General features: G+C 36.8%; 2 protein-coding genes across 11 annotated transcripts in view; one reads left to right on the top strand and one right to left on the bottom strand.

The window, feature by feature from the left end:
• Positions 1–640: 640 nt before the first annotated feature.
• On the bottom strand, positions 641–11,282 carry ssuh2rs1 (ssu-2 homolog, related sequence 1). 2 transcript variants are annotated; one of them, XM_058783823.1, is made up of 13 exons: positions 10,927–11,282; positions 10,778–10,833; positions 8,910–9,014; positions 8,101–8,176; positions 7,036–7,165; positions 5,261–5,321; positions 5,013–5,134; positions 3,680–3,742; positions 3,372–3,454; positions 2,978–3,070; positions 2,597–2,702; positions 2,401–2,508; positions 642–2,185 (listed from the first exon to the last, which is right to left on the bottom strand). In XM_058783823.1, exons 1-13 carry the CDS (start codon positions 10,944–10,946, stop codon positions 2,045–2,047), a joined length of 1,164 nt encoding a protein of 387 aa, XP_058639806.1. In that variant the 5' UTR covers positions 10,947–11,282; the 3' UTR covers positions 642–2,044. The 2 variants fall into 2 exon arrangements, with proteins under 2 accessions (XP_058639807.1, XP_058639806.1); XM_058783824.1 differs by lacking the exons at positions 10,778–10,833; positions 10,927–11,282 and adding an exon at positions 9,307–9,799 and having other exon boundaries at positions 641–2,185.
• A 41-nt stretch (positions 11,283–11,323) lies between these two features.
• Positions 11,324–17,258, top strand: part of grip2a (glutamate receptor interacting protein 2a) — a 41,366-nt gene continuing 35,431 nt past the window's right edge. For 2 of the 9 annotated variants that reach the window (XM_058783819.1, XM_058783821.1), the window contains exon 1: positions 11,755–12,558. In XM_058783819.1, the coding sequence (XP_058639802.1) occupies positions 12,396–12,558 (163 nt within the window). In that variant the 5' untranslated portion in view covers positions 11,755–12,395. Of the gene's footprint in view, positions 11,440–11,754; positions 12,559–14,429; positions 15,404–17,258 lie in introns of those variants that run through there. The other 7 variants (XM_058783815.1, XM_058783816.1, XM_058783812.1 and 4 more) reach the window with 6 other exon arrangements.

A 17,258-nucleotide genomic window follows, 5' to 3' on the forward strand; every position in this document is an offset into this window, starting at 1 on the left:
GTTTCTGAAACCAGATCGAAAATATCTGCTAATTTATCTAATAAATCATGTATCACTAGTCTGAGTTTGGTTCAATCATATTCTAACACTTTTTTTACTGTTAGCCTACTTGTTTTGTGAAACTGTGAAAGCTCACACAGTAAAAAAATCTGTACAAAATTTTGGACTGTCAAACTGTATTGCAACATTTTCAAGCAAAAGCACGTTTATGAATTTTATAAAGATATATGGTTAAATTTGAGCTTATGTAAATATGAGGGAAATGTTATTATTATAGGTATTATTTGCTTTACTAAAGTGTTCTTTAAACTGTGTAAATGGTTCATCAGTATATGCTTGAGTTATTTTGATGTGCTAAAAGAACAACAGGAAGTGAAATGTGTGAAATATGTGTGTAGCTGAGAGTGAGACAAGAAGTGTTATTCACTTTTAAGAAGATTTGCAGTAAATACTTGCATCATCTAGGGGACAACGTTAGATACCTTAAATGGATACAGCATCCTGTATAAAAATAAAAGCATCCTGGTTTGATTGAGAAATAAATATTGAGTCAAATATTAAAGTCAAATCTCACGTCAGGTCTCAGCTCATGTACACAAGTTTTTGAGTAAGCCTGATCTTGCGTGCAGCAGAGTAAATCTGGTGGAGAATTGAATAATGACAGCATTTTATTCATTTTCATTTTCCAGAGCAACAAAGGAAGCTCATTAGTTGATCATTAACCAGTAAGATTAGATAAGATTAGAATATTAAAAAAAATATATATCAAAAACTTTCTCAAAACTCCCAGTTTATTTTGACTCTTTCTTGATCTCAATACATTGTCTTTGTTTATATATTTACTGCAGGCTATACTGCATATTCTTCAATAGTTAGGTCCATGATTATTAGATTAAGACAATGCTACAACAGCATGGTTTCATAGACACAGAGTGAATGTGCTAGATCAGTCCAGATCGGTCTCCTACTGAAAATGTATGGCCCATCAAAGGCGAATCAGGCAATGACAAACACGGACTGCTGAGCATCTGATAGGGCGAAAATTTTGTTTACAAAACTAAAACTATTAGTATCCTCAATTCCCAAACGATTAAACACTGTAATTAACAGGAAAGTTGATGTGACACAGTGTTCAACATGCATCTGTCCTAACATTTTTGGAATGTGTGAGGAGTGAGTTCGCAAATCAAATGATGGCTCACGAATCATTATCGGGACTACCGAAGTGGATTGCGAATTATTTGATTTAGATCAGAACTTTGGAGCAGGTTAGTGAATCATTTGATTCAGGACGGAACTTCAGATCATGAATCATTTGATTCAGATCGGGCCTTTGATGCAGATTCGTGAAAAATTTGATTCAGATTGGAACTTCGGAGCACATTTTGAAAATCATTTGATTTAGATCGTAACTCCAGAGTGGGTTTGTGAATCTTTTGATTTAGATTGGAACTTCAGAGCAGATCATGAATCATTCCGCGAATTGAAAGATTCGTGATACGTGCTCCAAAGTTCCAATCTGAAATGATGTTTTGCGAATCATTATTCAGGGTCAGGACTACGGAGAGCGGATCGGGAATCACTTGATTAAGATCGGACCTTCGGAGCAGGTTCGTGAATCGTTTGATTCAGATCGGGACTTCGGTGCTCGTATTGTGAATCTTTTTTCTGATTTCCCACTTTTTTATTAAACAGTGCAAAACATCAAACTATTAAGGCAGTACAGATATAAGAAAAAAACAGAAAAAAGAAAGTATACACAAATACAAATCCCTTAAGAAAAAAATAACAGTGGTTTTACTATAGTAAAACCGAAGTAAAGTTTTTTTGTAAATCCACAGTTTTATTACAAATACCATGGTTAAACTATGGTTAGAGTGTAGCAAAACCATGGTTAATTTGTGGTTACCAAGTTTTTTTTTTTTTACCTTAAAAGGACATATCTATATCATGATTCTGGGATGTATAGGCAAATGAGATTACATTTGTTCATCTTATCGGATATACAGCATTTATGTTGAATTTGATTATTATGAATTTGATGTTACATCACAGAACAGCAGCAGGTTGCGGGATAGTCGTCGGCGTTCACTTTAAACTCATTTCCATACACATAGTAAACATAAGGCTTTCCTTTCCACATGTACTTCACTTTGGTGATGGGAATGAGCTCGATCGTCTGCCTCTGAAACAGATTGAATTACAGAATGACAGATTTAAGATTCAGCATGATGATTGTCTCTAGTTATAGACAGCCTGGTAATGATAGAGCAAAGGTTGTGCATTACATTGTTTTGTTTTAAAACATACAAATTGTAATCTGGAATTATGCATGACAATAATCAAGTGATAAAAAATTACAATATAAAAAGGCCTGGAAGCACACAAAGACAGCAGTACCTGTTGTAATATGAGGGATGTTTGGGTGTATTTCACCTGATGGTCTCTTACTAAGCGCTCAGATGCTTGTGCAACAGAAACATCTGGAAAGCCCCTCACTGGATAGACCTACAGTAAACATACAAACCATCTGATGAACTTACAAATTTCATCAAGTTTCTTTTTACCTCTCACTATATATACCGTCTGTTCTTACCATATATTGGGCGTCTTTGAAGAGCTCCTTCCCTGAAACCTTCTCCAGATTTTCCATTCTCAGACCACTTAAATCTTGCGCTATGAATTCATCCTTCTCAGTGCTCCTGAAGTGGTCCAAAACATTTTAGAATAAGAGCTCAGTTTGAAAGACTTCTGAATATCATAAAATAATGAATAATATTGACTTAATTTATATTATTTCAAATAAACTATAAATGGTACTTTCTTGTGCAAAGAATGACAATGTAAGTCATAACAGCACACTTCTCCTCAACAAACTGCAGGATTCATGTCTGTAGCACAAACAGTGACTGAGGAGGTAATGCTGAGGTAATAGCCATGCCTGCCTTAACGTGAATCTATATCCTGTAGATCATACCATTTAACAATGAGGTTGATGAAGGCGAGCAGCTGTCTCTTTCCACGGCAGGTGTCACATTGGCGAGAGCCGTTGCCGCTACACGAACTACAGCTGAAAGACGCCAGACAAATCAAAACTCAGAAAATACCAAACCACTGAAGCCCCCTACAGGATTTAATCAGAATTCAAAATAGAATAAAAATTTAAATAGAATAAAAATAAAATGTAAAAATGGTAAAATACAATAAAATCAAATTAAAAATCATTTAAGTAAAATTACATAAAACAAAAATTAAATAAGTAAAATCAACATAATTCAAGTAAAATAAGTAGGAACTTTTTTTTTTTTGGGAGAGAGAGAGAAACCTATTTTAAAGAAATGTCTCATTGTATATAACTACGAAGGACTTACTTTTCACGTCCGCGCCCATTGCAGTGTGTGCAGCGGTCATTAGATTGACGGTAACCAGAACCATTACACACCCAACAGACTTTCTGCACATGGACAACAATAGAGGACAAACAGTTCATATGTTAGGGTATTTTAAGTCATATGATGAACTGAAAGAAAAACATTCTTGTGGCTTGAATTCTTCTCCAGGCACCACACAAAGAGATACTTTTACTTAATACAACTGCCATATTTTCCTCTGTGAAAAAAGCTTTGAGAAATGCCCAGTATACAGCTGGTTCAGTCTGGGCTGGTCAAAATTTACTTACATTTCCAGATCCAGCACAGGTGGTACAGGGGTTTCTTCCCATTCCCAGACACAAGTGACAGTTCTAGTGTACAAACAGAATATAATGCTCTAAAATATGATCTGACTTATTGAATATAACCATTACTGGCATGTTCATCTGCAGCAGGAAGCCAAAAAACATTTGTACTTTAGTACAATGAAAGTTAAATACTTTTTGCAGCAGCCTCGGTTCCAGTCATATTTCTTTGTCCCATTCATTTTTCCCTTAAGGATTTTTAAGTCATTGTTAAAGAGGTATAAGCCATGAAACCAAATCGACCAACTACTGAGTAAAAATCACAGCATTACAAACTTTGATTTGAAGCAAAAATATTTAAGTATTTTGAAAGCACAGAGAGACTATAACATAATTCACTGAGCTTCAGCTGAGTGGGTGTTTTTTTGTATAATTTGCTTGTCACGATTCTCTGATTGGTGGAGATTTCTTTGCAGAATCATGAGTAATTTAGTTCTTCAACATGAATTCTGGATTTAAACATTATTATTTAAAAAATAAGTTTGTTAAAGAAGTTTAATAAAAATAATGCAGGCTAATGGCTTCAACAACAGCATAAAGCGTCGATTAAAAAAAATTATAAAGCATCTATCTTTTTTAAGTTACATTCATTACAGTCATGAAGTTAAATTCATTACTATATTGAGAAAATGAATGGAACTTTTGCTTCTGGAACTCAACTGATGATCTTTATAATATCGCTACAAACAAAACAATTAAAATGAAAGTTCTTGTGATCTTTTGAAAGATTAAATAAAATGCTGCCAAAAAATTTAGACATGTTGGTTTCATGCAGAAATGCTATAATATAATAGCCACTTTTCCACCATCAGGCCAAACCGTTCTCAGGCTTCATTGTTTCATTCCATGCCAATCTGGCCCAGACGATACAGATATGGTTTCATTTTCCACTGTGCGGCTGATAAAATAACCCCAATACAAATGCATCAGTCATTGCCTTGATAACGCTTGTGTTTATATACGGTATGAGATGTAAATAGCAACCATGCTATTACATCCGTCAAATGGTGCGCTTGGTCAGCTACAGAGAGAAACTAGTAGCCAGACAACGATCAAGTGACCAATTCTGAATGGCAACGTCACTACAGACACTCTATCAGCCAACTGTGCTGAGAATTTCAGGCTGAGAACGGTTTATAATCGTGCTGTACCAAACCAAGTGGAAATTGCTCAACTTTCTTAGAACCATTCTGCCCAATGTTGGAAAAGTTGCTAAAGTGTGCCAAATGGGACCTGCTCTTTTAGTTTTTGTGAATCATGTGGTTAAAGGTCAAACCTTGACTGAAGAAGTATAGGGCACTTTAATGGTCTGCTTGTGCTCTTGAAAAAAGGCCGGAGGTTGAGCTGCAATCTGCCATGGACCTGGAGCAGGCTGAACACCAGCGTCCACCGGCTGCCCTGAAATTGTATGGTTTTATTGATTATGAGCCACATTAAACACAGCAATATTTCCCTCCCTGGCATTTGGATCATCATAGAAGATTTGAATATAGTGTAAACATGCCCTATCTGACTTCTGGGTACCTGTGTAAGGCTCCTGACTCCATTCAGTAGATCTGGACTCTGTGAACGTCTCCAAACGATACTGAGAACAGCAAGAGAATAAGGAGATATATCAAAAGCAACATTTGGTTCTATCAACCACAAATCACATCAGCCTCACCATATGATGCTTCTGGACACATCATCAGTGATGTTTCCAAGAGTCTTTGTGTCTTTCAAGAATCAGACACCCTCGCCCAGGCAACCCAGCTGGGGTTGATCAAGCCCCAACTTGTGTCCAGGTAGCACTACCCTACCAACGGCTCTCCTCTTCTGATCCACAGCCACCTTGAAGCAACCTCTGCTGCCTCCGTGGCCAACTTAATGCCCCTTTGTCTACTGGCCAGCATGTTGTAGACCCAGCAGAGAAACTTGACCACAAACCCTCTACATCCCCCCTCAATGGGCTCTCACACTTTACTCGTCAGTCATTTCTTCAGCACTCTTCTACCAGCTCTGTGTACTTAAATCTTTTCCTCTCACTGGCCTCCTCAATACAATCCTCCCAGGGTACTGCGAGTTCTATCTGCTTGGAAGCTTCTGAGATCAGCAACTTGTCTGGCCTCAGCGATGCTATGCCAACACTTTCTAGCAGGGTTCCCACACTTTTAAAGCACCATTTATTTTATATCAAGCACCTATCACATTCACACCCCAGCATATGTAGTGTCCTGAAAGACCTTACAGTACTTGACATTTCAATTACACTTAACATTTACATGAACAATTTCAGAATAATAATGTTTTGAAGGTGTAGGTTTCATAAATTTAGACCGTTTTGAGCAGTCGTGTTCAAAGGAATTTAATGAAATCCATTGAAGTCGTGTACTCGTAATTCAAATACAATTTCTAAAATATTGATAAAATATGCATCAAACTGGTTTTTCTAAATTTTTTAATTGATAAAAAGTGGTTAAATGTTGTAATAACACAGTAAAACCTGTTAACATTAAAAATCTGCACATTCTCTCAATAGAGCCGTTACTAATTAATAAATAAGTCAAAATTATTTTGTAAATCACTTTTTTATAGTAAATCCCATTTTATCATCTTTGACCTTGAAGAATGCAGGTGCTCAAACATGCAGCTGCTCAAAACATCAAGATTTTTTGAAAATATTTAATGAACATTTTAAACCTTGTACATGTGCAAATTTCACAACACTTCAGCATGTTATTCTTATTAAACGAGGGTCATTTTTTATCCAAGCAAAGTCTCTGTCACCTTGTAATTCTGGAGACCCCAGGTAGGTTGCAGTTCTGGAAAATGGTGACGCTGGAGACTAAATGGTTCCTGATGGTTTTGCACCTAATTCTTCACATTAATTCTTTTGCATTTAGCATGTGTCTTTTCTTCTCCACCTGTTTTTTTTCTGACCCCGCTGACCCAATGAGCATTTCGCTGACCAATCTCTTTGTCACCAAGCAAGTCACTTTCAAGGACCTATGTTTGTTTTCAAGTACTTTCCAGACCTTGAATGCATTTGTCCGAAATTCAAGTACTTTCAAGAAGCGTGGGAACCCTGTTCTAGAAACTTCAGCTGCCTCCCCAGGTCGTTCCTATCCTTCTTCCTTGCCTTGCTCGCAGGCTAAAAGGGGCCATGGAATCCTCGGCAGGATACCATGTTGGTAAATCCAGGCCTTAAAAATGATATGTCTTGTCACTATGTCTAAAAACCTCTAGTACCTACTTTTCTACTCCACATACCGGGGAAAAAAAACATGGTCATAATGAAGATGATTTACTGTAGGTCTCACCCTGTAGGTATTAAAGGACTCCATATTGGTTATGACTCCCTCTTTGACGGGGGCTGAACTATAGCAGCACTTGCTGGAGACGTACGTTGCGAAAGATTCACGTGCTTGGTCCTCTGAGATGGAGGGTATACTGAAATCAAAGAGAAAAGATCAATACGTAAGTGACCTTTACACATGTCTAACAGGGTGTTGTGTGACACTTTTTAGGTCTTTTACTAAGCTCACATACCCTATTCAGGTCATAGTGCAGACTAATGAGCTAAAAAGGTGAATCAGCAGAATACTTTTTAGATAAAGCTTTCAAACTTTCTGATGCCAAAACTCCCAAAATGATGATCGCCTGCAAGGTGAATATAAAAGCAGCTACTATACATACCTATTTATATTGTGTTAGAAAATTATAAAGACAACATTTGTTTGCTAAGTTAAACTGTATTTTTATTGTTACTGTACTTAAGTCAAAGCTAATTATTAAAAATATAATACTATTAAAATGATTTCTTAATGCAATATTATTAAAAAAAAAATCAACTGAATTCTAATTTATTTGTATAGTAAATAACGTTCAAGAGCAATTTTTTTTTAGTTTGAAGTAGGGATGCACGATTTGGGGGGGAAACTTGAATTATGATTATGATTGCAATTTAAAATGTTTTGGATTTTTAAAAAAAATCCAGGTATGCTGTGTTTGCATCTAGAGCTGTGCGATTTGGCCCCAAATTTTGTGATTATATGTCAGTATGACTGTAAAAAGTAATAATAATAATTAATAATAATTTAATTTAAATATGAAATATTTTAATAAATGTTTTTATTACAATTACTAAAATAAAGAAAATAAGAAATATTATTACTAAAATAATAAACATTCAGGATTGTTTTGATTAATCGTGCTGCCCTAGTTTGAGAACCACGGTTTGACCCCCCACCCATCCACCCATCCACCCATCCAAACTGTGAGAAATGAAGAATGCCCATCTTTGTATGATGATTGCATATCATAGGCATGCGATTAAGATTCAGTGCGTGCATTGTGTGCTTTTTGTATAGAGAAAAAGCTCTTACTGCCAGTTTGGTGAGCTGGGGGCCTGTTCAGGCACAGGCATCGGTACAGATGGAGGTGGAGGTGGAAGATACCCACCTGTGAAATTAGAGACATGTCAACAACAAAACTAGGGGTCAATTCATGCGTTTCTGTGCTCTGAACTCTGTAAGTTCTATTGGTGCATTCAAGTCCTTCTGGAAAGTTCATATTTACAAGCTGGAAAGTCATACTTACGACGTCAGATGAGTCATCGCTAAAATCACTCGCTTGCTGATTGAATGCCTCTTTCTGGCGAATTCTCTCATCAGAAACAACAAAGTGCAAATGTGTGTACGAATCTGTAAGATATTCATTTCATAGCGTAAACAGCTTCAGTGATTTTAATGGGAGTTTTTGAGAGTGTTTGAGCTCTAGACAATCAATGAAAATGCTCTTTGCTCTCTTTCTGTACAATGAAAGTGTTATGATCAGTAGCCTAACTTTTCAATGTTAAATTCAAATGAAATATAAGTCTGTCGTATTAAAAATAGGTTATGGCATGACACTCATATCTGTTAAGTAAGTAAACAGACATGGTTTTTATGCATGGTTAATAGATTACATTATTAGGATACTTTGACCATTGCACACCATAGATCAACATAATCTATAACGGTGAGATTGAGAATCAAGATATTTCATGATATAGTTAATGCGTTTATATGCTTTCAACTCGTAAATATGATCTTTCTGACGCAATTTGAATGCACCATATGAACCTGAACACATTTTCTCATGCTGAAGTGTTTAATTTTTTTTTTATGTTTGACATCACTTGCATGCTCCTTACCGCCTCCGCCAGCTATTGTTCCTTCATATCCAGGGACTGTATCGAACATGTTTGCAGGGGGAGCAGAAGGTCCATGGATGCTTGTTGCAGGCGCGGCCGCCATGGCTGAATGGGATTCAAACAAACCGGTTAGGTAAGTTTTCCACTAGTTGTGCTCCCAGAAAGACATACAGTATCACAAAAATGTCACTATACATTCAAACATTTTTATATATTTATTGCACAGCTTCTGAAATACTGATTGTGATCATGATTGGTCAGTCACAGTGGCCTGTGTTAAAATACATTTGTGAAAAATCCATGCAGCCTATAAATAGCCAGTTATTATTAGTCTTCATCTGCTTAGCCAAACAAGCTATTGAATATGTTATGCACCAAGCATTAGTTTGGGACTTACTTTTTTAGATCTTGAAGAACCGATTCTTGTTGTTGGTTAGACAGTGGTGAGCAGTGTGCGCTCTAATGCCTATGGACTTAAGTCTACTGTATTTATGGTTTAGGAATGTATAGCCTACAGTATAGTCTAAGAGCTGCTGCTATTGGACACTGCTGAATGAAGGAGTTGGGTGGAGTTGTTTCTACAATAAAACCAGTGGTATAGTCTCCGTGATACGCAGGTATACGGCGTATACCCACTATCAAAGGTCAAGGATTTCCTTATACCGCTTAAAAAAGCACGAGGATACGTAACAACGTCTTTGTGACAGAACTTTCACAGATTCATTCATAAATTCACCCCGTCTGTGTTGCAATCGAAGCGCATTGTGCAACTCTTTCATTTCAACTGACTGGCTGAGACCATCCTAAAAATGCATCACTGCTGTCATTTGCACGCGTTTTTATGCCTTGCCCGTCTAAACATTCAAAAGAGTTTATAAGCATTCAAACACAGGACACGGAAAAACTCAAATGAGTAGGCCTACTCGCACGCCGTGTTCGGTGCGCACATACAGAGCAAACATAAACTTAATTGAACGTAAACAGGTGAGAAAAAAATCGGATGTGTATCATATTGGATTTATTGTCTCTTAAAGTGATCGCGCCTAATTTACTAGCTGCTGTTGAGTTCTTAATGTTAATCCAAGAAATTAAGTCAGAAAAAAAAAAAAACACACACAGCTCTTTACCGAACTACTTTGTAGTTTAACAAGAATTAATCTAGATTTAATTTATACAGTGAAGACTATGAATGCTATTTTATATTTGATTATTCAGTTTCTGTACCTGCACTTACAAACTTGAAAAATGTAAACACTGTAAATAGCACAAATAAATATATATAGAACAAACATATTAAACTATTTCAAACAGGGCCCACAGGTACAACCTGTACAGCAGTTAAACTGAATACAATATGTATATGTCCTTGTTTCAGATGATGAGAGAGAGATAAGAACTGTGGTAACTTGGTATAAGTAACTAAATCAGTGAATTCTGATTTAACAGTTGCAGTCATGGTATGGCTACAGTATTTTGATTATAAAAACTACTACGTTTTTCGGACTTTTGGCACAGTAGGAAGTACCAGAGTACCACTGTAGCCTACTGTATATTTCGGACTAGCCTACCATATTTTTTGTAAAAAATCTTACTGTATAGTAACGATAACTGTACTTATGGTATTTTTTGCGGATCATTGCATTACCACACATTTTTTGTACCATACACTTCTTACTATATGAATTGTAATATTAATAATAATACCGCATACTAGCACAAAGCAATACATTTACGTAAAAAAAGCGTTGTTTTGAATACAGTTAAGCTGAAACTACCATGCTAATATTTCTAATATCGAGTTGAAAAAGTAGTCATGGGTGTCGTCCTGTGGAAATCTGAGATGTGTAAATTTCACAACATGCACTGACCTGGTGCTGGTAATCCATACACAGGGTTAACGGTGCCGTAGTAAGGTCCATAGTCACTTCAAAAGAAGTTTAATGAAGTCAGGTTGTGCACTTTTGGAAACGCAAACAAATATCGATTATTAAGACTTTTTTTTTTTTTTAAATCTTACCTCGCAATCGGTCTCTCCATTTCTCCAGTTCCTGAAATGTTCAGCAGCTTCCTTATGCTGTACTCATCATGTGATTGTGTTTCGTTAAGTTATTTCCCTCATAAATGCGAAGGAGGACAACAATAGGCCATTGCTCAGTATACACAGGCGTTCATTGTAAATAAAAAAGTGATAAACCTCGTTATATTCGTAGACATAGCGTACGTCACAGGAGCAAAGTCCAGTTTCAGTTTAGTTCAATATGTTTGTGTGGGTTTCATACGGAGCCGCGGCTAGAGTGACATGTTGATTAAAAAACAATATATATGAACTATGAGGGAAAACCTGTTTGCGTTCCCCAGAGAAACTATGCAAACTTCGCAAAACTTGAGCGAACGCAACGCTTTTCTGGGGAACACAAAAAGCCCTTTTGGGCCTCCGTAGTTTCTGACGCTGGTGAAAATGAGGCATCAAAAATTTACTAATTTATAGGTGAGGAGTCGTGGTGGCACCATGATACAACGATATCAAATGGTAAATTAATCCAGGGCACTCTAAATACTAACCGGGGCTAGTTGTCACACCGTTCACACTTGTTCATTCATCAGACGGGTTCATCAGTGAAAAGTGATTTTTGGTATTCAGAAGTTCACGTGTTTATCCTTGAATAGAAATGAAGGTAAACAGGTGGACGTTTTGGATATATTTGCCTTCTTTGGATTATTTCTCATTAAGGCATATGTCACAATGTGAACCTGTTTATCAGCTTTTGCCTACATTTAAACAATAAATTTATTATGAAACAATAATTCATGAAATGGCAACAAATATAATAGGTGACGAATAAGGTCCCATTAGTTAATGTTAGTTAATGCATTAAGTAACACCTTTATGTTATATACAATATTTGACATTTTATTTAAAACATAATGAAAATAATTTATTCATTGGACATTTGACTGAGATATACAGTAATACATTGTGACAACTGGCCCCAGTCTCCCCTCCATAATATTGTACGATTGCCATACTAAAAGTACCATGGTATTTAAACATCCAAATCAAAATATGGTTTTGTCAGTAGTTATGGTACTTTATTGTTGGTGTGGTGTCTCTCCTGTGGTTCAGGCAGCCTGTATCTCAGTAGCAGGCCGCTTCAGTCCATCTGTTTCATCTGTGAGCAGCCAATGCACACACTTGCACTCCAACGGTGTTATTAGCCCTACCCACTATATTTAACTGGATGTATTATTAAGTCATACCCAGATTTTCATGACGTTATATTGAGGAGGGTGAAATGAGATCAGCCGTGTTTCTCCAAAACCCTCATATCTGAGTTAAGTTGCAGGATTTCCCACAGAGAATGAACAAAGAGCTCTTCCAGGATGAAGAGAGAGGGTAGAGGAGGAAGATAAGAGAGCAATAGACCTGAAGCAAGAGTAGGCTGAAGATCTGTGTGGTGCTGGAGAGAGGAGAAGGAAAGAGGAGCCATGTGGCACGTTAGTTGTTCTTTAAACCCTAAAGTGCTCCCGGATGGGGTCCCTGCACGGACGACCATGAAGAAAGGACTGGCTGGAGGAGTCAAAGGGAAGAGGAAGATGTTCTCGTTTTCTTTGCGATGTCGGATTGGAGTTATCAGAGGAAGGGTTAAAGGTAAGACATGAGAGAATGTGCATAAGGTGGGAGTGTGGCGATGTTTGTACAGGTAAAGGGTGAATTGCAGGTGCTGTGTACTTCATGAACAGTCTGCTGAAGTTATTATGTGTGTAATTTAAAAAAAATGTTGTGATTTCTTGCCTGTGTGGGTCTGAGAAATGAATGCAAGATCTGTTGTCCTATATCAGCTGATGTGACCTGCAAAACAGTGTCCTGCCACATGGGGGCTGTATCGTTCAAAATTACTTTTAGTAATCTGCAGTCTTTTACAGTAAACCCAAAGTATTTGGACCATTTCACCACATTAGATTACAAATCATCAGTTATTTAGAATTTTTCTTAATCATTTCACACCTTATGAACTTCTTTTTGTAAACAATTTAGCTTGAAGGCTTGCTGTTTTTTTTTAATAAATACATCATACATAAACTACCTGCCAAAATCTTTTAATAATTAATAGTTTAAAAAAAAAATGTCTTTAGTCTTTTGCTCACCAAGGCTGCATTTATTTAATCAAAAAGTAAAACAGTAAAACAGTAGGCCTAATATTGTGATTTATTATAATTTAAAAAGACAGTTTTATATTTATAGCAAACCAGCATATTAAAATGATTTCTGAAGGATCATGTGACACTGAAGACTGGAGTAATGATGCAGAAAATTCAGCTTTGCAGTTATTAAACTATCAATGTGGTGTATTGACTGTATTGTACGTGTTGTTGAGGAGAAGGTTTTTTCCCCCCAGTGTTACAGCATAGAGAAGAATATGTATTAGATCAATGTGTTGATGGGTGAGACAGGTGTTTGTCTCGGATACGTGCAGCTGTCAAGACAAAAGTCTACTAGTGGGTGAAATACTCCCACCAACCCCCAAAAATGAAATTTGAGAGCAGATTGGCATAGACTTTCAGTTGGTTTATCCCTTTAATGGCAAGGAAAGTATATGACTTTATTCTGTGCATAATATAAAGCCCAGTTTTAACAACATAACAACATGGGATGCATATTTGATTCTAAAATGCAAAAAAGCTGTTTATGCAAGTCACAATGTTCTGTCATTATCACTAAATCAAATCTGACAAGGGGAAACAGGATCTTTTATCCTTAATTTTGTAGTTGCAACATTGAAAATGTTTATGACATATTATGAATTATTATATTATGTAAGAAGAAAGAGAGAATGGCTATGTACTGTAATAGTACTGTAATAATACCCTGGTTTTGTGATGGTCTCAGATTCATGTACCATGGTATTGATACTATTAGAAGAAAAGTATAGCGGTGGCACCAAATTACAGTGATGGTGCTACTGAAATATTTTAAACGTGTATGATAGCAATACCATGATGTTTGATTTGTATCATGGTGTTACCATAGTATTAGTTAAAATACCACAGAATTCCATATAAGTACTATACTGTACATTAATATGTCATATATTAATATTCTATGCATCTATGTTCTATATACTGTATTATATCTTATAGATCAATACCATGCTATTAGCATCTGGTGCATCATTTTGTTTTCATTTTTGATGCCTGTGATTTGACCACAGTTGTCTAAACTGTAAACTACATTTACTGTGGTAATATGTTGAAAGGGCTTTTTCACCCTGATGCTCAGAAATCATTCTAATTTGCTGATTAACTGCTCAAGAAACATTTCAGTTTATTATCAGTGTTGGAAACAGTTGTGCTACTTAATATTTTTGTGGAATCTGTGATACTTTTTTTCAGGGTTCATTAAATACCGTGGTATAATGTTGCAAAGGCCGTTTCACGCTAGATGCTTAGCTGCCAAATGGAGAGAAACGGGGCACGTGAGAGGGAGACAGACAGAGAGGAGGAAGTGTTTGTGCGTGAGGCACGTGGGGGCAGAGAGAGGAGTGAGGGGTTTGGCTCTGTGTGTGTGTGTGTGTGTGTGTTTAATATTTGTGTCTACATTAGCTTGCCGGTAGGAAGATTCTATCGGGCACAAAGTGCAGGACTGTGTGTGTGTGTGTGAACGAACATGATTAATAGGCCAGTGCAGGAAGGAAGAGCACATGTGAACAGCGAAAAGCTGAAGAAGTGAGGGAGGAGTGGCAGAAAGGAGGGAGGAGAGGAGAGAAGGAGCGAGCGAGTTCTGTCCGGGTCTGATCCCTGTGAAGCACTGGAGCGTTCGGAAACATTCCCATACTGCAGCGCTGTCATCTCTGGATAAACCATCTGTTTCGGCTCATGCTGCAAACACAGAACTGAATCTGTGCGAGTGGATCACATGTGTTTTACGGATGACTGAATGGAGACTAGTTGCATGTGCGGATTGGCAGGCGGAGGAGACCACGTTATGCTGTTTGGAAAGAGCAAACTGGAGTGACACTGGAATGTCTCAGGAATAATCCAGTTGCAGCTATGCAACACTTTTTCAGTCGCTCATTCATGCATTACACTCTTACAGTCGCTCACGTGGACCTGCAGTAGAGATATATTTAATCTGCACGTTTATGGAAAAGCTGGAATTCTATATGATTTGCCTGTATGGATTGGACATCATATGTGCAACAGGATAAGCTATAAATAAAACTATCTGAGGTCGCTGAATGGATTCATCTAGTCTGCTTGTCTTCTTCAGGACAATCATTTCATTGCTTTTCAAAGAAGATTGATTCTCTAAGGAATCCTAACTGAAGTTACACATGTGGCTTAATTGGATAGGTTAAGATGGTAATTTCCAGGTGTGCGCTTTATCAAACGGTTTGGTCAATTTAGTAAGATCCTAAAATGATGTGTGGCAGAATGGAATCGTGATATTCTCATGATGCTGTGTGGTTTGAGGAGAGAGAGTCGCAACAACAGTGGTGAGTCATGTTGATCATTTTTCCACATTCAGTCCTTTCTTTTTCACTTCTTTTGTCATACACAATATGTTGGGGTTGGTTAGATTTAAAAAAAAACAAATGTTTGGCTTACCAAGGCATTTATTTGCATTTGAAAACCTGAATTTTCAGCATCATTACTCCAGCCTTCAGTGTCACATGATCCTTCAGAAATCATTTTAATATGCTGATTTTCTGCTCAAGAAACATTTATGATTAAAGCTGCATTTTCAGCATCATTACTTTAGTCTTCAGTGTCACATGGTCCTTAAGAAATCTTTTTCCTTAAGATTTTTTTTAAGATTAAAAAAATTTGTTGCTCAAGAAACAATTCTTATTATTATCAGTGTTGAAAACAGTTGTACTATTTAATACTTTTGTGGAAACTGTGGTACATGTTTTCTTCTTCTTCTCAGGATTCTTTGATTATTATAAAGTTCAAAAGAATAGCATTTATTTGAAATAGAAATTTTTGTAGCATTTTAAACATCTTTACTGTCACCTTTGGTCGATATAATGAATTATTTTTGAATTCAAGTATTAATTTACTTTTACTCATTTCTAATGTTAATTTAAAAAAAAAAAAAAATCTTACTGACCCCAAACTTTTAAATGACAGTCAGTCTGTCTGTCTGTCTGTCTATAGAATTGTTTTCATATCTAGTTTGCCCATTTTTGGTATCTAAATTACCCTTTCAAAAACTATTGTTGGTGGTACTATGGTACAGTATGTTATCAGTTGGTATTTTTGATGGTACTTTGATATCCGATTGATTATCATATGCTATTTATATTAGCTATATTCCAACATACTTCAGACAGTAGCATGGTACTGGTACATGTCCAAAACAATATTGTGTTTGGTACTTTTATGTTTGCGTACTCTTAGGTTCAAAATGTTTTGTCTTGTACAGTTCAAGTTAATCAAATCCTTACAGTTAGGGTTCTTCTTCAAATACAGCAAAAAATAAATTCTATTTGTCATACTTTTTCTTTAAAACATATGCCAGAGAATGTGTTGCCATAAAGGTTGACGTCCCTGGCCCTGTGACAAATAGGGTCCACTGTGTTCCTTTATGAAACTGTCTACCTATTTGGACAGGGTAAAGAAAGCCCACCCATAACATTTGTCCTGGGCCGTGTGGTTTTTAGCTCTAGCCCTGCTGGTAAATGGAAAAGCCTGTTGAGAGCTGAGCAAGGGGTGACAACTGGGGCAACTGTGGCCTCTATAAATAAAAGCCCAGCTCTGAAAATAGACCCTGAGCTTCCATTTGCATTGTTAGAACATCATCCGTTTAACCTAAATCAGGATTGGTGTCAACACAACCAGGGCTGTCGGAGTGCTTTGCTCCAAATTAGTTTCAGAGTTTTAATAGACTTGGAAAATGAGTTATCATGACCCATAATGACAGTTATACTCTGCTGTGACTTTCAGAGGCGCTGCTCACACGAGTGTGTTATATAACACTTGCTCACTACTCATAGATGTGCTGTTTGTTGACTGTTAAAGCAGTGGTGTGATGTTTTGAGCCTTTGACCTCTTAAACAACAGTCTGGGTGATGTTGGTTTGTTTGATGTTTAGCCTTTTGGCCTAAAGGGCAGCTGAACCATCTTTACTGACCAAAAGGAAATGTATGGTTTGTTAATGCTCAGGAAGGACTAGCACATTGGGATTGGTTGACCTTTATTTAGTAATTAGCAGCACACAAATTGCCTCTACATCATGTTCTTATTTTCAATTTCAACACTGCTTGAGGTCAGTGATATTCAGCACGGATGAGTGACAGTAAAGACTTTTATAATGTTACAAAAGATTTCTATTTTTAATAAATGGCT

The sequence above is a fragment of the Onychostoma macrolepis genome, chromosome 08 (assembly GCF_012432095.1).
Source record: "Onychostoma macrolepis isolate SWU-2019 chromosome 08, ASM1243209v1, whole genome shotgun sequence".
Taxonomy (NCBI): domain Eukaryota; kingdom Metazoa; phylum Chordata; class Actinopteri; order Cypriniformes; family Cyprinidae; genus Onychostoma; species Onychostoma macrolepis.